This window comes from Phyllostomus discolor, chromosome 10 (genome assembly GCF_004126475.2).
Source record: "Phyllostomus discolor isolate MPI-MPIP mPhyDis1 chromosome 10, mPhyDis1.pri.v3, whole genome shotgun sequence".
NCBI lineage: Eukaryota > Metazoa > Chordata > Mammalia > Chiroptera > Phyllostomidae > Phyllostomus > Phyllostomus discolor.
The window spans coordinates 87,287,306-87,303,472 of record NC_040912.2 but is presented as its reverse complement, the minus strand read 5'-3'; the positions used below and the strand labels follow the sequence as shown (position 1 = coordinate 87,303,472).

The 16,167-nt window shown below is 46.9% G+C and overlaps 1 protein-coding gene across 5 annotated transcripts in view; it reads left to right on the top strand.

The window, feature by feature from the left end:
* Positions 1 to 16,167, top strand: part of TPK1 (thiamin pyrophosphokinase 1) — a 257,388-nt gene that overhangs the window by 108,497 nt on the left and 132,724 nt on the right. For 4 of the 5 annotated variants that reach the window (XM_036011004.1, XM_036011003.1, XM_028525244.2 and 1 more), the window contains one exon: positions 14,897 to 14,992. The exons of the other annotated variant lie outside the window; for it this stretch is intronic. In XM_036011004.1, coding sequence (XP_035866897.1) covers positions 14,897 to 14,992 — 96 coding nt within the window. The remainder of the gene's footprint in view (positions 1 to 14,896; positions 14,993 to 16,167) is intronic. 5 annotated transcript variants of the gene reach the window in all.

The following is a 16,167-nucleotide window of genomic DNA, read 5'->3' as shown; positions in this document are numbered from 1 at the left end:
GGCTTCCTCACAAGATTACACGGTAGCTGATTTTCAGTCACCTCAAGGCTTCCCAGGGGACAGAGTTCTCTCCCAGGGCTAGTTAGCCACGTGGCTGTTTGAGGGTGGCGTCCGCCCCTGGCCCCTGGCCCCTGGGCTGCCCACGGCGTGGCAGCCTGCCGTCCAGAGAGCGATCAAGTGGGAGGAGGGCTCGCCTGCGAGAGAAGCAGCCCGACAGCAGGAGCTGTCTGTTCGGTGGCTGCCTGCAGCGGTGGCGTAGCGTCCCAGCGTCTCTGCAACGCTGTCGGTCACACAAGCCCACCCTGCCAGCCAGCAGGCGGGCTCCAACGCCACGCACAAGGCCGGCAGCCCCAGGAAGCAGGAGTCTGCGGCAGCCTGGAGGAGGAGGCCGGTCGGTGCCCACCACCTGACAGATGTCATGCTGACGGAGCCCGAGTGTTAGGCAGTGAGAGAGATGTGCTAGTGACGTCACAGTGCGTCCTCAGTCTTTAATTAGTATTATGTAAGAAGAAAGGAGGAAGCCTAGCCATTAGCAAGTTCTTTTTGATTCGGTCTTGGTACGATAAAACCTACTTTAAGACAAGTTACAACAACCCAATTGCTCGTCTTTGTGTCCACAGCCCTAATTAGCTTTTCCTTGGGTTCTGGACAAATGGGGGGAAGCTTTGGCCAACCACTTACTCTCATATGGTGCACAGGGCGAGAAACAAAATGTTCATTTACTCCCCTTGTTCATTAACATGCAGCAGTTTGAAAACTGCAGGGTTAGGATGCAGAGTTACCACCCCTGAATCAATACTGAAGTTGTCATTGGAACTCTTAAGTGAAGTGTAACATAACTTGGAACTTTCGATGTATTTTCCTATGCCAGTAGCTGCATTTAACTCATTTCAGTGTTAAATGTATAGATACGATAAACATCGATTGTACATAATCATAGCTCAGCTACCTGGGATCCATGTCCCTGCTGCACGTGGTACACCCTTCTTACTTTGCTCCATAAAGCTGTCCCTTTGGATAGCTGTAGAATCGTTGTACTTCTGCTTTTACCCATCTGTCTCGGTTCCCCCCTGCTGCTCACTAATATTAACTGGGAATGAGGAATGTTTCCTAGAGAGTTCCCCCTTGATGTATCTTTTTCACCGTCTGAGTTAGTCAGTGCTTCGTTGAGTCAAGGCTAAAATCATCTCTCTCAATCTTCTTAATTATTCCATTATCGTGCCTGCATGTATTTCAGTTTCCTGAGAACTTTTGAAGAAACCGTAATATCTCATGTAACTCCTGATATTCTCTTATCGTTGCACGGTCTGTGGGATCTTCGCTGGAGGTAGACAAGGGGGTTTTGAAGCGTCTTCCTTACTACCCAGGAGGTTAAGGAACTAGTCTGTAGTATTGAACTCATGTCTTCAGTAGCCATAGAATAACAAGGCTCCTTTTCTGTAAATGCAGGGATGCAGGAGAGAGTATAAAACTATATTATAAATATAATGATAAAAAGTGAAATAATTTAAAAGAGAACAAATTTTAAAATATTATTTAGCCCAATTTCCGGATGAGGAAACTGAGGCTCGTAAAGCTTAATGACTTGAAGGAAACAGTAGACCCAGTCGGAGGTAGCTCTTGGGTCAATATCTATGTTTTCTATAAAAACAAAACAAAACTTTTTTAAACTGGTGTTCCGTGGCTCCCACGGCCTGTCAGCAGATGACGCCTGGCCTGTCGGCCACCACCGCCGCCAGCCCCTTGCACCAGGAGCTCGGCAGCCCTGGGGGTGGGCATGGGTGTCAGCGTCGGTGCGGCCTCGGTCAGTGTGGTAACCAGACTCTTTACCTGCCCACGGTCACCACGCCACTCCCTCTACCCCCGCCAGCGTGGGGCAAGAGCAGGGGTGCAGTCGTTGGGCCAGACCAGGAGGGACTGAACAAACTGATAAATCCCTGACTTACGTAAAAGCTGTTCAGGAGACAGAGGACCGAGCCCAGACAGAACACCAGACAGAGCCCAGGTGACAGAAAACCAGCAAGGGCATAGGTCGCCTGTACGCATAAGGCCGTCTTCGTCTGTGCTGCGAGGGGGTGTTGTGGCATTCGTTCCAGAAAGTGCTGCCATCAGCACGAGGCCGTGTTCTGGACAGTGGTCAGCAACACTGGGCCGTGGCGTGGGCTGGAGAGCCCGATACAGTCACAGTGACGAAGGGAGGGAGGCTCCCTGGTCCTGAGGACGAATGAGACGAGCAGAAAGGCCCAGTGGAGTGGAGCCCGGCCACCAGTGTTCCATACAGATACAGCACGGTGAGCCAGCCTGCAGCCGGCTTCCGGAGCCGAGGCCGGGCTCCCGGCCAGCTGTCTCCCGGCCAGCTGTCTCCCACTGCATCTCTCTCACAGTCGGAAAAGAGAAGATTTTTTAAAGGCGAGGACATGAATTATTGGAGAATATCTTATATGAAATCAGCGCTTCTTGGTGGTCTTTTCCCATCATCATCTAATTGGTGTGACCATATCCAAATTTTTGAAGGTCACTTTTGATAGGTGAGGGTGGCACGTCTCTAACCTGTGCTCCTCTGGATAAGTGTAAGATGCTGTAAGTGTTACATGCAACAGGAGAAAATGGCTCATCTTTTCGATCTCATTATAATGGCTGTCATTTTTACAAAAGTCTTCCCTTTGTGTTTGAGGAGAATGAGGATTTGAATTTGAATATAACTTTTCCCAGTCAAACTAATGGGAAATTGACTTCTGGCTTGACATGTGAATAGAATGTCTGATTTTTTATAAATGGGCTACTGGAAATGTGTGTATTTTAATTCCAGTTTTAGAACACTGACTCTCAAGTAGTGGGGGTGGGAGGCACGGGGAAGTTCAGCACTCAGGCAGGGCTGTCCAGTGACCGGTGCCCAGCCTTGGCCATTGGTGACGTGCATTTAATTTTTAGGTTTTATAAGTAACAAAGTGGTTGTGGTTTCTTGAACTATGCAAATTGTTTTTGAGTTGTTAGTTTACATACATGGAAGTCCACCAAGGCATGTGAAATTAAACCATATGGCCCTGTTTGTCTCATACACAGTAGGAGACAGTAATGATCAAATCATTTGGAAGTACTTTAGAAGCATGATGGAACTATCTTAATAAAAAGTGGGAGAACTTTGTGTTACTTTCTAAAGTTGTTACTTAAGAGCATTTTAACAACTTCTCCATAATGTTGCTTTTAAGAAGATTTCTAATCAGTTCGTAAGTGTACAACTTATGAACCCAGATTTAATTCATAATCAAACTCACTTAAAATATCCTTTTGAGTGTTTGATAATGCCGCGGGTTCAGTTCTGTTTTAAAGCCACAGGATCTCCACAGGTGGTTTTGGTCTCCAGTGAAAAGCACCTGCGTTGCTCCCTACCCGATCTTCCTTTCAGCTGCGTCTCTTTCCCGGTTCTGCTTGCGTGCCGTGGGCCAGCGACTCTCGGTCTGGCGAAATTCATCAACTTAGAGCAAATGGAAGGCTGGACTGTTGGAAAGTGTGAACACGCTGGCAAGTTTGGCCGTTCTGCCAAACAGAGACAGCTGCACAAAAATACAGCCACACCTCAGTACTCGTCGGCTTCAGACCGTGTCAGACCCTGTGCTCATCGCATTTTGATAAGAAAAACACGGTTCACACTCGGCGCTCATTATGTAAAGCTCGGTTTCATTTATGGATATATCTCTTTAAATTGAAAAAAAAAACCTTGAGTATAATAAATTTTTAGGCTTGAGCATTAGCATGAATTAACATGTGCTGAGGTAGGAGGGCTGTGTTAAGGGAATGACAGGCAGGTGGTTTCCCTTGACAACCGGGCGACAGGTTCTCCACTTTCTGCTCCTAAACGGGGAGGCTCGCCCTCACTGGCGTCTCGCCGTGGGGTGATGAGACTGTCTCTCGAACATACCTTAATTCTCCTGCTCACCCCTATCGCAGTCCTTTCAAGCTGACTTTATTTTATATTGTCTGCATTTTCCAAAGCCGGTTTGGTTGGGATTTTTTTAAAACATAATTAAGGCATTTAAAAGGGAGAGCCTATGCCCTTAGGTTGTAAGACTTCCCGGGTGCCCCACATGTGACCTCCTGGGCACCTGCCTGCCTCTCCTCGGTCCCCTCACTCTCTGCTCTCCAGAGCCTCTGTGGCCGTCCCCCCTACCCCATTCCTCTGGCCCAGGGGACCCCGGCTTAACTGATTCTCGCCCTTCACGTGCCCACCCATTGCAGCTGGGTGTAATCCTTCCCCTGCACTTCTCACACAGAGCTTGGTAGAAACAGTTTATCCTAATTTTCCTCCTCCTCCCTGTGCGTATGTGACCTCCTACTGCCCAAGTCCATGGCCGCCCACCCTGGCGCCCCCGGTGGTGAGGTTCCATCTCGTGTTCCCGTGCGAGCGAGCATCGGGTTCTCCTGTCGGACCCGGGGCAGCACAGCCCGGGCGCTGCAGGCACTCGGGGCGAAAAGATTTCTGCCGTCAAATGGGTTTGTGCATTTGACCCTCCGCCTGCCCCTTTGGAAACCCACTGTGCACAATACGATTTTAAGTAAGTCTGCCAAGAACCGAATTTTGTTTGCCTTGGTATTTCTCAGGCGGATTTGTCCGACCAACACTGTTTGTTCCCCACCGACGCCTCATGTAGTTTGTTGGTGTCCAGCTAGGCTAAAGTGCACTTGGATGTCTAGAAGCATGTAGGATGGTTTACTCTTCCAAAAACCTTTCAGCAAGCTGCATAGGTTTTCTCTCGTTTTAAAAGCTGGTAAGAGAAGATAATGCATACAACCTTGAAAATAATAATAGCCAACCATTTCTAAAAAGTGCTTACCAGATGCAGGACACTTTTATGTGTGTTTTTATGTGTAAGCTCATTGAACCCTTGCACCAGGCTTTATTAGGTTAGAACTCTGGCTGCACGGGACAGAGAACCGGGAGCGCAGAGTGGAGTGTGACCCGAGCTCGCACAGCGAGGAGAGGTCGACGCGGGAGCCCGCCGGGCTGTTCTCACCACTGGGCCGCATCCTCGAGGTTAACGGAGGGGGTTTTCTCAAAGCACAGAGAAGACCGGGTGCACAAGCTGAAGGAATCCCGTGCCTGCTCTTCTCAGTGTCAGCACTTAACTCTTCCTTTCCTGTTTCCACTTAGTCCAGAGTAACTGGGCAGCAGCACCCACCCGGCTTCCTTCAGTACTCCCCTCTCACCCCCCCCCCCCACACACACCCTTGCCTTTCTGGGGGGACTTGGTGGAGACTCCTGACGGAGGCTGGTTCTTTCCTCGGCATGTCCTTAGTGGCTGTAAAGGGACAGCGCCCAGACAAAGCAGATCTGAGGATTATTACAAAATAGCTTATTCAAGCATGCGCTTGCGGAAGATCTTGTTAGCTTCTTGTTTGGGGGGTCCCCAAGACAAGCCCCAAATTGGGTGATTCTCTAGGAGGACTCACAGGCCTCAGATTATTACAACTGAAGGATTCAAAGCAGAGCCAGCAGAAGGGGGAAGACACAGGGGCAAGTGGAGTCAGGAGGGAACTTTCCCGGGGCCGGCACACAGGTGGTGCTTCATCAAACTGTGCCCACAAGAGGGAGCTCTTGTCACCAGGGAAGCTCGCTGGCGCCTCGGTGCCCAACATTTTCCTGGGGGCTCGCTCAAGTGGGCACCCTCACCCTCTGCGTAGCAGGCACCAGCTTCCCAGACTACACGCAGGTGCTCACCATACTGTCTGTGGAGACAATCTGGGCACAGCGAGCCACTGTTGCCGCTTTGGGAGGGTTTGTTGTTGCTTTAACCAGTACAGGGACCCAGTTACCATCCAAGTTCCCGGACGTCAGCCACGGGTCAGCCCTGCAAGCGGGCCTTTTTAAGGACAGCACTCTCGACCCTGCCGAGTTCATTTAACTCCTGGGCACCTCCTCCCACCCAGAACTCGGGCTCTGCTTTTAGCAAGAAGGCCATCATTTAAAAGCGTATGCTGTTTGAAAAGGACTTGCGACTTCCATTAATGGAGTGGTGACTGTCTTGTTTGAAATGCCTCCGTTCTCCTTCAGCGCCACCTGGAAAGGAAAGGCTGTCCTGTCACAACGCCCAGGGCCGTGAAGATTACGCTAGATTAGAATGTCTCTCTATGTTTGGGACCGAAAGGAGTTCCTTGCCCCAAGGTTAAATTGTGTTTATTCCTTTCTTTTCTATCCCATCTAGAAAGCCCGAAAGAGGCAACTTGTTACTTAGAGTTTAATCATGTGAAATTCTTGCTGAAGAAATTGTTATTTGTAGGCTGTCATTTGGTGATTTAAAAAACATCTTTTTGGTGTGAAAAGCAGAAATGTTTTTGGGAGGCTGCTAGGTAAAACCGAAGGGGCAGTCTCCCACGGCGTGCTGTGTGCGATCAAGAGGGAGGTGGGGAGTGGCCCCTCTGAGATTCCGTCTCTGCGGGGAAGGAGGGTTTTCATACCTACGTCAGGAACCCAGGTCATTCAGATTCCGATTGGCTTTACCTAAGTTTTCCTCTTAGCAAAGTCGAGAATGAGTTCGAGCCAATTTTACATCTGTATCTTTGACTATCCAGAGTATATTATCGTTTTGCTTCATGCCTACTGTGTGTTTAACCTGGCAGGTGGTTTCTTATTATGGGGTTGGGTCAGCTCAGTTTAACGAATGATTGTGGGAACTCATGAGTAAAATTTTAATAAATTCAGTTTTTAGAAGACTCTTGAGTATGTCTCCCCCCAATATTTCAAAGTTTATGTTGTACTTACATAAGAGAAAAAAGACAATTTCAGCAATGGATAGGGGATGATGAAGTGTGTGGGAGTTACATTTTTAAGATTCAGTAAAACTCTTGTCATTGCCTGTTTACCAAGAAAATCCATGTCAGTATTCTACTGTCACAGGATAGTGAGTTGTATTTCATGTTTCTCAGAGCCACTTGGAAGACGGCCTTTGGTGGTTTCTTATCTCCTCTTCTCTACCCTGCTGATCAGCACCTGTTCCCCTCTCAGAGTGTCTCTCTCCTTCGTGCTGTCTTCCGCTTTGAAGTCCGCAGTTGGATGAACCACTTCTGGTCCCATCCCTGCTGCACACCATTCCAAAATTGTCTCGGCTTCCTCTTCCCTTCCTCTCCAATGGGAGACAACTCTCTATGGGTGAAACTGATCTCTGTTTGCTATTAAGAGACAGTCACATCAATTCGCAGTAAAAATTCAGGGTGAGTCATCCTTCCTATTAGGTGTATTTTAAAAGAAACTGTTCACCCTTATTTGTTAGCAGTAGGGATATACATTTCTGCACCCTTCCTAGAAGGCACTCTGGCAATATATATATCAAGGATTTTTTAAAATAGATTTTATTTATTTATTTATTTTTAGAGAGGGAAGGGAGGGAGAAAGAGAGAGAGACAGAAACATCAATGTGTGGTTGCTGGGGGCCGTGGCCTGCAACCCAGGCATGTACCCTGACTGGGAATTGAACCTGCGACACTTTGGTTCGCAGCCCGTGCTCAATCCACTGAGCTACACCAGCTAGGGCCTGAAGGAGTTTTTAAAAGTATGCTTATAATTTTCCCAGCAATTTTATTTCTGGATGTCAGTTCTAAGGAGTCAACCAGAAGGAAACAAACATAGAGATGTTGATCATGATGTGTAATAGCGAGGGGAAAGTAAACCATGTCATGCGCACAATGCTCAATGTAGTGCTCGCACCGTGAGCTGGGAAGGCAGCAAAGTCACCGTTTCCCCGGTGCCCGTGAGAGCCCTGTGGCCTCCTAGGTTTTCAGGTGTTTAAAGCCGGAGAAAACAAACTCCATGCAAGTCCAGTAAAAATTGCAAAGGCGTTTTCCTGCCTACACCAGAGCAGTCCAAGTGTGACCACGCGGGCTGAGGGTGCGGGCTTCACATCCTGTGCCTCGTCCTCACCAGCCGTGTTCCTCCGAGCACGTTACTCGGTCTGCCTGTGTGAGCTGTGGTCATGATGTTTCCCTGACACTGCTTTGTGGTGGAGTTCAAGAGCGTAATTCACGTAAAGTGACTGATATCTCATACAACACAGGGGGTACTCAGATATCAGTTCATTAATGTTATTAATTTAGTGAGGAAGATAGTTAATTATCAAGAAGTCATACATAATTTTAAGATTCTCATTTAAAGATTAGATGCTTCTAACATCTGATATTTCAGAGAATTAGATTATATGTTCTGGGAAAACCCAACTTTATTGAGAAGCATCTGATTATAACTGTACGTACACTATATTGTGCTCGGTGAGAAGCTGTGTGTCAGCCTCTCCAAATACATTGTTGAATCAGTGTGCGTGGCGCCCACGAGGAAACAGCACTTCTGAATTCTTTACCTTGTAAGGTCAGTCCAAAGAGTCACAGTGGACATCTCCGAGCCCCACACAAATCTTGGCAGGGTTGTTCGCTCAGGTCCTGTCTTGTCCCGGGTGGAGGGGTGGGCACTGAGGACTCAGCCTGGAATGAGCGAACTGATAGCAAATCCTGGGGTGCTTGTGCCCGACTTAACCCCCTGCCTCTTGTTCCAACGAGGACAAGTCTCTCTCTCTCTCTGAATACAGTGCGTGAGGTAACAATTGGTATGCTATTGTCATTTTTCAAAGGATCTGCTTTCTTTTTCATTACAGAGTATCAGAAAATATAGCATAGTATAAGCTGATAGGTTTCATGCATGTTAAATGTAAAAACTCATTAACCTGTATTAGTTTAATTATTGGCAAACAGTGAATTAAGTGATCGAGAATGTCAATGTAATGGGTTTTGCATTGGTCTTTGGAAATTATGGTAGGTTGATTATTGACACTCATTGCCTTGTAATAACTTCTTTTAGTTGCCAGTAAATTCAAAGTACTGTTGTCAGCATCCGCACACGGTTCTTCGGGGAATACCGACACTGTTTCGTTGACGCCGATGAGCTCTGCTGTGCAGTGGTCCGACTGTGGCTCCCGAGGTTTCCAGGGGCTCCTCTGAGCTGTGCAGGGCAGCGTTTGCCCCGCGTCTGTCGCTGTGCCCAGTGCTCTCTGTAGCCATCGCACAGAGTCTCCACAGCCCTTTCAGTCTGCATGGCAGCTGCCTTCCAGACGAGCAAGAAGAGGCTCAGAGAGAAGTCTTCACGGGCCCGAACCTGTTCTCCCACGTCAGACTGCTCGCACACACGGAGGGGTTCGTCGTTACAATCACAGACACTACCCGTGGCCTGGGAACCGAGGTTGCTCGGTGCACTGCACGGCCCGCAGGCCTCATCTGGCCCCTGCCTGTTACCGTACGACTGGCAGCGAAGGGCGGTTTTACATGTTTGAACGGTTGGGGGGTGGGGAGTCAAAAGAATGCTGTTTCCTAGCACACGAACATCATACGGAATTGAGATTTCTGTTTCATTGGAATACAGTCATTCCCATTCGGTTGTTTATTGCTTTCATGATACAGAGGCAGAGTTGGGTAGCTGGGAGAGAAGCCCTGTGGCCCGCAAAGCCCAGGAGAATCACTGTTTGGCCGTTACAGACAAACATTGCTGACCCTGGTCTGTCTCTCCGGGGACTTGGTGAGCACCTTCGCTCACGACCAAACGCTCACTGCTGCCCCGCGCCGCGTTAGGGTCCGGTGCTAGGGATGCGGAGGTGAGCGGAGGTCACAGTTCATGGAGCTCACGGCGCAACGCTAATGCTTTGGTGAATATTTTAATACTCACAAGTATATTTAATACATTTACACAATAAAATTATTTGATCATTCTAATAAATTCTTTTAATACTCATAAGAGAGACTGTCAATAATGTATATAATTAACTTGTTTGGTTAATCTAATTGTAAAATTATTTGGCTTATTGAGGCATTTATCATAACTCTTCTTGCTTAAAATGCCTTTTTTCTTTTTAAAATGTGTAAGTATGGCGCCCTGAACATAAACCATCCCTCCTAGATGATTTGTGACTTTATTGTGATTAGATCGTATATTAGGACCATGTAGAGCTGTAGATGTTGGCAACATTGGAAACTGAAGTGAACTATTATCATTCCAGAGCATACTCTGAAAACTCTTTATTGATTCATTTTTACTAAGTCCCTAGTAACGGTTTTGTTTCTCAAGTGTCCCTTTATTAAGAAGTAAATTACAACCTCCTCGAAAGAGTTCTGAATTACCTGTGTGGGTACCTTCCACTGCTTCAGCTGTACATCCGTGCTTCACTTTCTGTGGCTGGACGGCAACTTTGCCAGTGTTAACAAATTGCTGTATGTTAAATTACTGAGTTGCATACGAACCACTCATATTTGTCATCATTTTAAGAATCTGTACAAATGCTACCCTAAAACAGAAGTGTTACGCAATTAACTTATGGCAATGGTAGCATAGTACCTGAAAAAATAACATTGGTGTTGCTTTTCTGTGTCAGACTCACCGTCTGGTTTATCCAGATTTATGTTTTGGAGAAACATACTGTTCATCCCTTGAGGAGAGAAATGCTTTTCATCCATCTGTCATTTGTCCATCAAACTTCCATCAGCTGCTGGGTACGTGCACGTTCTGCACCAGCAGCTGCCTTCCAGAAGTCAGCTTCCCTGTGCACCCAGGGGCACTGCGTCTACTCCTGACTGAAGTGCCTGTGTCTGCAGAGGGGCAGGCGAGGGTTTGTCTGAGAGAGAGAGAGAGCGAGAGAGAGAGAGAGAGAGAGAGAGAGGGAGAGAGAGAGAAACTGTGTGTGTGTGTGTGTGTGTGTGTGTGTGAGACTTGTTCTACTGCTTTGGTTCGTTTGCTCCCAGAGTGGTCCGTTTGCTTCTTTCTAGTTTTTCACTCTCCTCCAAGCTGATGAATTACCATGTTAACAATGGATAATTTTCCTTACGTGTAACTTTTATGTCTTTTAAATTTGTTCTCCTCGGCGTTAGGGCAGCTACCATCTTAATGAACTATCTTTCCTTGATCATTGCAAATTATTTCAGTTTTTATGACATCATGATATGATCTCAACATTGCAAGTTTTTGTTCTTCAGTTATACCTCAATTGAGGGGAAGCTGATGTAACCCATCAGTAATTTCCTTAATAGGCATCCGTCATTGCAGTGTACTGTATCAGAGAGTGTAGCTTAGCCCCGTAGTCAAAGTGGCATCTCAGGTGCCCACAATACCGATCAAATACAGACTGACTTTCTTTCAAGCCCTTGCTGGGTAGTGCAAAGTAGGGCTAGGAGTTTCTCAGGAAGGGGGAAAGAAGAAAAGAAACCTTCCCCTTATCTGTCTTTCTGTCCCAAACACACACACACATTTATATTTTACAGTTCAGAGGTTTCCAACCTTTTAGCGTCTCTGCACCACACTGGAAGAAGAGTTGTCTTGGGCCACACATTAAATACATTGCGATATGTAATCACACGCAAAAAAAATCTCATGTTTTAAATAAATTTACGATTTCGTCTTGGGCCTCATTCACAGCCATCCTGGGCTGCATGCGGCCCATGGGCCATGGGTGGGACACCCCTGTTTACTAATGATGATATTCCTGTTTTTATTTACCACTGGGCTGTGTTATTAGTATCTAGCAGATGCCTACTTCTTGTGTACGTAGTATTGTTAATGAAGCTATAGACACATAGTAAGTCTCTAAAAAGTAATTGATTGGGTCTCAGGTGGTTGATTTACAGTGAAATTTCTGTGTGTCTCCTGGCTTTGATAGGTGATAAGGAAGCCTGTGTTCAGTTCAGCGAACTAGAACAGAATTTTTAAACTAGTTGTTCAGACTTAATTCAGTTGTTCTTGCTTTTTTCCCTTGATGTGGGTTTAGTTAGGGGATGGAGTGGGCATTGTGGCTCCTCCCACTCAAAAGATTCTTTTCAGGTTTGAACAGAATCAGAAAAACCTTGATATTGACATATACCAAAATTTGTGATGTCAATCCAGGCCTTTCCTTTCGAATTCTAGTGTAAAGCAAAATAAAATGCAATGTTAAAAAGTAATAATCCAGCTTGAAAAATGTGGTGTATTCATAAAGGGAACTTATTATTAGAATTGAGCTATTTAAAATCCGACTTCTTAATGACAAAAACTATACATGATAAATGCGTAGTACAAGATTAGGATACAAAATAATAATTTGTACCCCGAATAATGTATTTCAGGCAACTGACAAAAGTAGAAACAAAACTTTTGTCCAGGCAACTAATAAAAGTATCCCCTCACACATTGGTGTCTTCAGACTGCATTAAAGAGTTTTATAGTTAATGCTTTGGAAGGTTTCTGTATATTTTAAGATAAAATATATACACATGTATTAGGAAACTAATATTAGAATTTTTTTAAAATGATATACTTCTTTAATTGGCCAAATTTCAGCTTTTATATCTTCGGGGTCTTTGGATTGTGAGTGTGAGGTGTTTTGTGGTTTTGCTTTTTAGAAAAAACATCAAGTCCAGTGAAATTTTCTTTACATGGCTCAGTGCTTCTGACTCCAGGAAGCTGAGTCTTATTCTATAGCACAGATCATGATAATTATATGTTAATGTGTAATAGGTGAGCATAGCTTGATACCTATTAGCGGGCATTGCTACACGTGTCCTTGCCTTCAGGGTCTTGAGAGTGTATTGGTTTAGCTCTGCATCTCTCTCCTTTTAGATCTTAGTCTGGCCTCACCAGACCCAGGCTGCAGTGGGGACCCCCTTTCGTTGGCCAGGCCTGTGGCTGCTGCTCCACTCCCCGGGCCCTGCTGGGGGGCGGCTGCTAGAGCTCCTCCTCCTTCTCTTTCCAGTGACTGCGTCATCTGTCTCTGATATTGGAATCGTCTACACTCGTGAAAATTCAAGGAGCCGTGGGTAGCTGATCAACACCCCCAGTAGACTTTCTAGAAGTTCTTGGTATATAGTCTAAGTGTTCCAGTGCCTTCGAGGCCTGACCTAAGCTTTTCCGTGTGCCCATCCTAAACTGCTGAGGGAAAATAAAAAGTTATTCAAGTCTCGCTGGTGTGTGTCAAGTTATTTGATTTATAACATCATTCTCGTGGAACCAGCTCTTGAGATGTCACATGACCTTTTCCTGTTCCACGGCTAGGAGTTCGTTCCCACTTCACAGGAGTAAAACAGTAGGGTCTCCAGGTGTGGCATTAGTGCTGCCTCCTGCCTTGCTGTCCGGTGGTTAGCAGGTCAACTTTAAACCTCTTGGTTTTATTTTCCTCATCTCCAAAATGTTACAGTGGGACCGGAGAGATGATTTCTTGGGTTCTCTTTAGCTATAATTTTTCCTGTGGATTGTACTGATTCTGTAAAGATAATTTTAAGGTGGACAGTGACCTATTAATCATCTCTTGTTCTGCTATTTCTGTTTGCCTTTGTATTTCTGCTCCCTTTCATTGGAGTGATGATTTCTGTTGTGAGTCCCTAAATGAAGACATGTCCCATTGTCATCTGTGGTATTTTTGGCAATGAGATGCCACACTCCCCCACCCCTTTGCTAGCTTACGTCTTCATTCCTAAAGCAACTTGTTTAAACATTCATCGAACACTCATCGTGCAGCAGACTGGTGTCAGGCAGGGGAAACAGTAATGACTGAAAATAGTTCCTGTCCTCGGGGAACTGTCACAAAGGTGAGTTTTGCTCCGGTGACAGTCTAATGCCGTCAGCCCTGGTCCCACGCCCGCGTGCTCTGGCACGTCCTCCTGTCTTCTCTGTCGTGAGTGTCAGCCCAAGACGAGTCCACTTCTCTGTGCCCTGGCTTGGTGGGGACAGTAAATTCCAGTGTTCTCTTAGGGTAAGGATAGGACACGTCGATGATCCTATAAAGATGACATACACATCTTTTAGGGCATAATACATTTCCGAATGATGGGAAGTTAATTTTTTCATTGGTCTCTACGTGGTAGGGCAGTCGTCATGGAAAAAAAGCACAGGGTGAGCTTGATACATTTAAAGGGACCTTGAAGTTAAAGAAGAACCTTTAAATCTACTGGGAATGGTTCTTGGAGTAATTTAAGAGGCAGAATGGGTGTTTTGTATCCTTGAAAACTCTTTGAATGGCAACTTTATGTGGTAGATTATGTGTAACCCTGCCTCCCTCCGCCGGCTGTCGGAGGCTGCATGCTGCTTTAGTCCTGAATTAAGAAGTCTGCAGTCCCCTTGCACTCCGCTTTCACATGCCGTTCCCCGTGTCAGACCTTGGAAGAAAAGGTTTCGTTTAAAAAATATCGTTTCTTTAGTCATCTAAATTCACTGGTGCCACCAAGCTGGCACTTTTAGTGGCTTGATACCTATAAAGATATTTCAGTGTTTCTCACTAGGTAAGGTGCCTGCTGTAAAAGAGGCAAAGAACTCAGCCATTCACTTCATTCTGTCCAAAACTAATCCAAGGGACAGGTGTCCGGAGGCCGAGCTCTCGATGCTGCTGCTCACGTGGGCAAGGGCGTGTAAAGGAATTTTGCAGGGCACCTGGCTTCGTTTTACCGAATGTGTGGTTTCGTCACCAGTTTAATGCTGCTACTGGTTTCCCCGTTTGTGCAAGTAAACCTGGGAGGTCTGCTTGCAGAAACTCAGTGTTTCTTACAACTAGTGTCAATTTAAGGTAGTTTCGCTGTGAATGTGTTCTGTAATTCTTGGTCCAGAGTTCTCCTGTTATTAATCTTGCACGTCATTACAGCAGCGCATTTCGAAAGACCGTTCACGTAGTCTAACCTGTAGTTTTCTGGGGAAACGGCTGTCCCCATCAGACCGTCGTCGCACTGCTCTGACACCATCCCTGAGCTGTCCCGTCACGGGACGTAAAAAAGATAACAGCAGTGATTCTGATGATCGAGGATAATGCAGACACAACAGGTGTCTCTACCGATACCTTATCTCTTACAGCTTCCGAGCTGTCTGTAAGGTTGGCAGCATCCCTCATTCTTGCCTCCTTTCTTCTGCAACACGCAGGGATGTGAGCTCGTTTCAACACCCGACCAAGACCACACGGACTTCACCAAGTGCCTCCAGGTGCTCCAGACGAAGATCCAGGGAAAAGGCCTGCAGGTACGTGACAGGCCCCTGCTTGGTGGAGAGAGTCCTACTGCCAAGTCTGTTAAAGATCCTGCTTAAAGTTTTTCCTCCTCTGAAACTTTATTTACTTTTTAAAAGGAAAGATCTTTTGCTTTTGTGCCAGTTTTGAGATCCCCCATCAGGGTTTCTCGGCGTGTTGAGTAAACCCGCACTTAGCTGCCGGAGGTCACGGCTGCCAGCGCCGCACAGGGCCGAGGCCCCGGGATGGGGGAGCGGCCTTGTGTGAAGCAGTCGGAGCCGGCAGCTCACGTCTGGTTTAAAGCCAGAAGCTGCTTTTCGTCTCTGGCTGCTGGTTGCCCTGCGGAGCTGGGTGTCTCTTTCTCTTCACGTGTTTAAACTCTGTGTGGGCAAAACAGACAAACACGGCCTAGGTTTGGCCCGTGGTCATCACTGCAACCGCTTACAGAAGCCAAGGAAATAGTGACCTTTTATAAATCAGCTCAGAGTCTGCCGCTTTTCATTGGTGGGCTCTCAAAGGCATTCAGCAATGCCTTTCACCTAGTGTTTAATCCCAGTAATTAGCTAACACACCACTTCCTATTACACTTTACGGTTTTCCGCGGTGCTTGTTGAAATGGTATGCAAGTCCGTGTTTAGCGAGCATCAGCAACGTGAAGTGTGAAGCGTGAATAGGAATTGACGTGCCTTCCCAGCAGGGACCGGAAGGTAAGCAGAGGCGCACGATCAAGTAGGTAATTTAAACGTAGAAAACCAGAAAAGCACCCTGGGGCGTCAGGACATTTCTGACAGGAGGGACAGGGACGCCTCTGAGCCCAGCCTCAGGGGTCCGACAAGCCAGTCTGTCTGCAGGCACAGCCCGGCCCCACCTCCCGTCTGCGTCCTTCGTGGTCTGGGCGCTGCCGTGGAGGCCTGCTCTCCGGTCCGTTTCTCCCGTCGTCTCCACCAGCCGCCTGTAGCAACACTTTATTTACCCCTTCCCGTCCCGGGGGAGGAAGGGGCTGAGGCATCCTTTGGCCACTCTCGGTTTTGGCAAAGGAGGACGAGACGAGATCTGGCTGTCTCAGGCTGGAGTGCCATCCACAAGTCATGTGCTCAGGCGGGGTGGCTAACACACCTGTGGCCGGGCGGGTCAGGTGCTGAAGAGGCAGTCCCGAGGATACCTGCTCCCTTGCAAAGGTTCTTCGGAG